General features: G+C 45.4%; 1 protein-coding gene across 7 annotated transcripts in view; it reads right to left on the reverse strand.

Annotated features, from left to right (window-relative positions):
* Positions 1-2,502, reverse strand: part of Acp6 (acid phosphatase 6, lysophosphatidic) — a 39,217-nt gene extending 36,715 nt beyond the window's left edge. For all 7 annotated transcript variants that reach the window (XM_033758318.1, XM_033758320.1, XM_033758319.1 and 4 more), the window contains exon 1: positions 2,284-2,502. In XM_033758318.1, the coding sequence (XP_033614209.1) occupies positions 2,284-2,502 (219 nt within the window). The remainder of the gene's footprint in view (positions 1-2,283) is intronic.
* Between the last annotated feature and the right edge of the window lie 5 nt (positions 2,503-2,507).

A 2,507-nucleotide genomic window follows, 5' to 3' on the forward strand; every position in this document is an offset into this window, starting at 1 on the left:
GGGGGTGAAGGGAGGGCAGGGACAAGGGGAAAAATGAGAAACAAGACCTATTATGTAAAGGTACAGAATCCCAATGATGAATGTAACTGTATTTGTATACCTAGATTGTACCAATAACCTCAATAAAAAGGAAAAAAAATAATAATAACAGAACCAGAAAGATCAGAAAATTACTATAACTGTGCCTATCAAATTGGATACTGAAAAAATCAGAGATATCCAGAAACAAGTTACAGAAGGCTGATGACATTCACTAATAGCCTAAACTGAAAGAGAGTCGGGTCCATTCTGGCTTTTATATATAAGAGTTTATACTACCGATAACCAGAGATGTTTAAAGTATCTGCCTAATGTCTTCAAAGGATAGCAGGCAAGTGAGGCAAAGTATCGCCGCAAAGTGAGGCCATGGAATCAGATGTTCCATATTTTGTAGCTACGCAGACAGAAGATGAGTAAAGTTGGTATGCGAAGCAAAAGCCACCCCTTTCACCATAAAGGCCGAGGATACCCATCACACACCCAGACTCAGAAAAAAATCTCTAAAAGAATCTAAATCTTTCCAGGGCCTAAAACTTTCACCACGGTAGCATGTGCCTATAATCCCAGTACTTTGGGAGGCTGAGATCAGAGAATCAGGAGTCAGAGCCCTGTCTGGGCAATTTAACGTGTTTTAAAATAAAAAACAAAAAAGAGTTTGGATTGTAGCTCAGTGCAGCTGTAGTGGATGTCCTCCCAAAGCTTCAGGTGGTCATCGATGGGGCTTTCTGAGGTGGCAGGGTCTAGAGTGTGTGATGCTGGGATTAAGGGTGATTACTGAGTTATCTCACTGATTGGTTTGGCATAGTTCTGGCTAGGAATAAGGGTGCTCCATCGCAGGTGGTGAGTGCCTATCCTAACGGCAGGTAGCCTGCATACAATATAAAGGGCAGAAAGAATCTGTCCGTTGTCACTTGTTGCTTTGCTATGTTGTCACTTGCTCGCTGCCTTCTGTCTACCATGAACTGTTTCTCCTCTGCAATGCCCTTCTGCCATGGCCCCCTGCCTTGGAGCCAGCAAACTATGAACTGAAACCTCTACAAACCATGAGCTACATAAACTTTTCCTCCTCTAACTTTGGGTGTCAGGTATTTTGTCTCAGCCACAAGAAAAGTAACTAAGACCCCAGGTAAGGGACTGAAAAAAGATCAAAGCATCCAAAAGAAAGAAGAGAATTTCCAAGTACCAGCTAGAAAGTAGGAAAGTTATAGGAAGATGAACTTGGAAGCTGGTACAGAATTAAGTGCCTGTAAAAATATATTTATTTATGAAAGAAATGCTTTAAAGGTTTAATGTCATATGTAGCCAACTTTAAAAGATGTATTTTCAATTGCACAATGTAAAGATACAACCCTCACGGTTTTGGGAAAGCAGCTATGAAGATGAAGACTATAACTAATACCTGTTTGACCTGCTCCAACATCAACCTGAAAAACTAACCACACAAAAGCACTCCACAGGTAAGCGTGACCCTTGGGAGCCTAGGGACTTCTAGCTGTTTCTCTTCACTAAGCTCCTCTGTTATGAGGGGTCCCATTCAGGAAGGATAATCATTTAAGACCAAACCAAACTAAACCAAACCAACAAAAGCCAACTAATTTTGCTTTAATCATAATTATCCTTGCCAAAGCCTTCAGATTTTTAAGACATCATGGCCACAAGACTAGCCAATTTTTATTTAAATTTAAATTTTTCTACTAAAAAACCGTTTCACTACAGGTTTAGAATCCTAAAATGTAAAAGAACCCGTAGACGCTGCACTTGTTACCAAAGAAGTCATAAAGGGACCTCAAATGACCTCCGGCAAACCCCGAGAAAAAAGCTGTTGTAAAAGCTGATCCCATAGGCATGTCGACCTCTGGTATCACGGTTACAAAGGTCGTCGCAACTCTGACAAGCATTAAAACAATCACAGGCAAGTGCACTGCAACCCTGTACAAGTTCACCCTGGCACTTTCGGGGCGTGCTGAATCTCTGGTTCTACCAGACACCTGCTCAATTAAAGTATGCATTTTACCAAGATCACCAGGTGATTCTTTTGCACCTTAAGAAAGCCAGCTATGGGATGAAACTGAAAGTTTTTGGGCTGTCCTAGCCCAGAGGGTCCACGAACTGGACGCCCGGGGAGCTAAAGTGGGTGGGGCAAGGAACCAGGCCGACCGCAGCAAAACTCGGCGAAATGTGTGTTCCGGGAACGTCTGCCACCGCCCCCATCGTCTGCACCAGCCCGGCCCTGGGCCCCCTCACCTGCTCCTCCAGCGGGAGAGCCTTGAGAGGACTCCGCGCCCCGTGTCGAAACACGACCTGTACCATTTTCAGCTCCAGCAGGCTGCGGTCAACAGGACGCTGGCCGTCGGCTGCCCGCAGCTCGGCCGAGGCCATCCGCTCCCGGTGGAAGAAGTACGCCAGCGAGGTGAGGGCGCCCACCGGGGCCCACACGCGCTTGCCGAAGACCCCGGCGATCATGGCGC

Source organism: Fukomys damarensis, unplaced genomic scaffold, assembly GCF_012274545.1.
Source record: "Fukomys damarensis isolate Sample0158 unplaced genomic scaffold, DMR_v1.0_HiC HiC_scaffold_33, whole genome shotgun sequence".
NCBI lineage: Eukaryota > Metazoa > Chordata > Mammalia > Rodentia > Bathyergidae > Fukomys > Fukomys damarensis.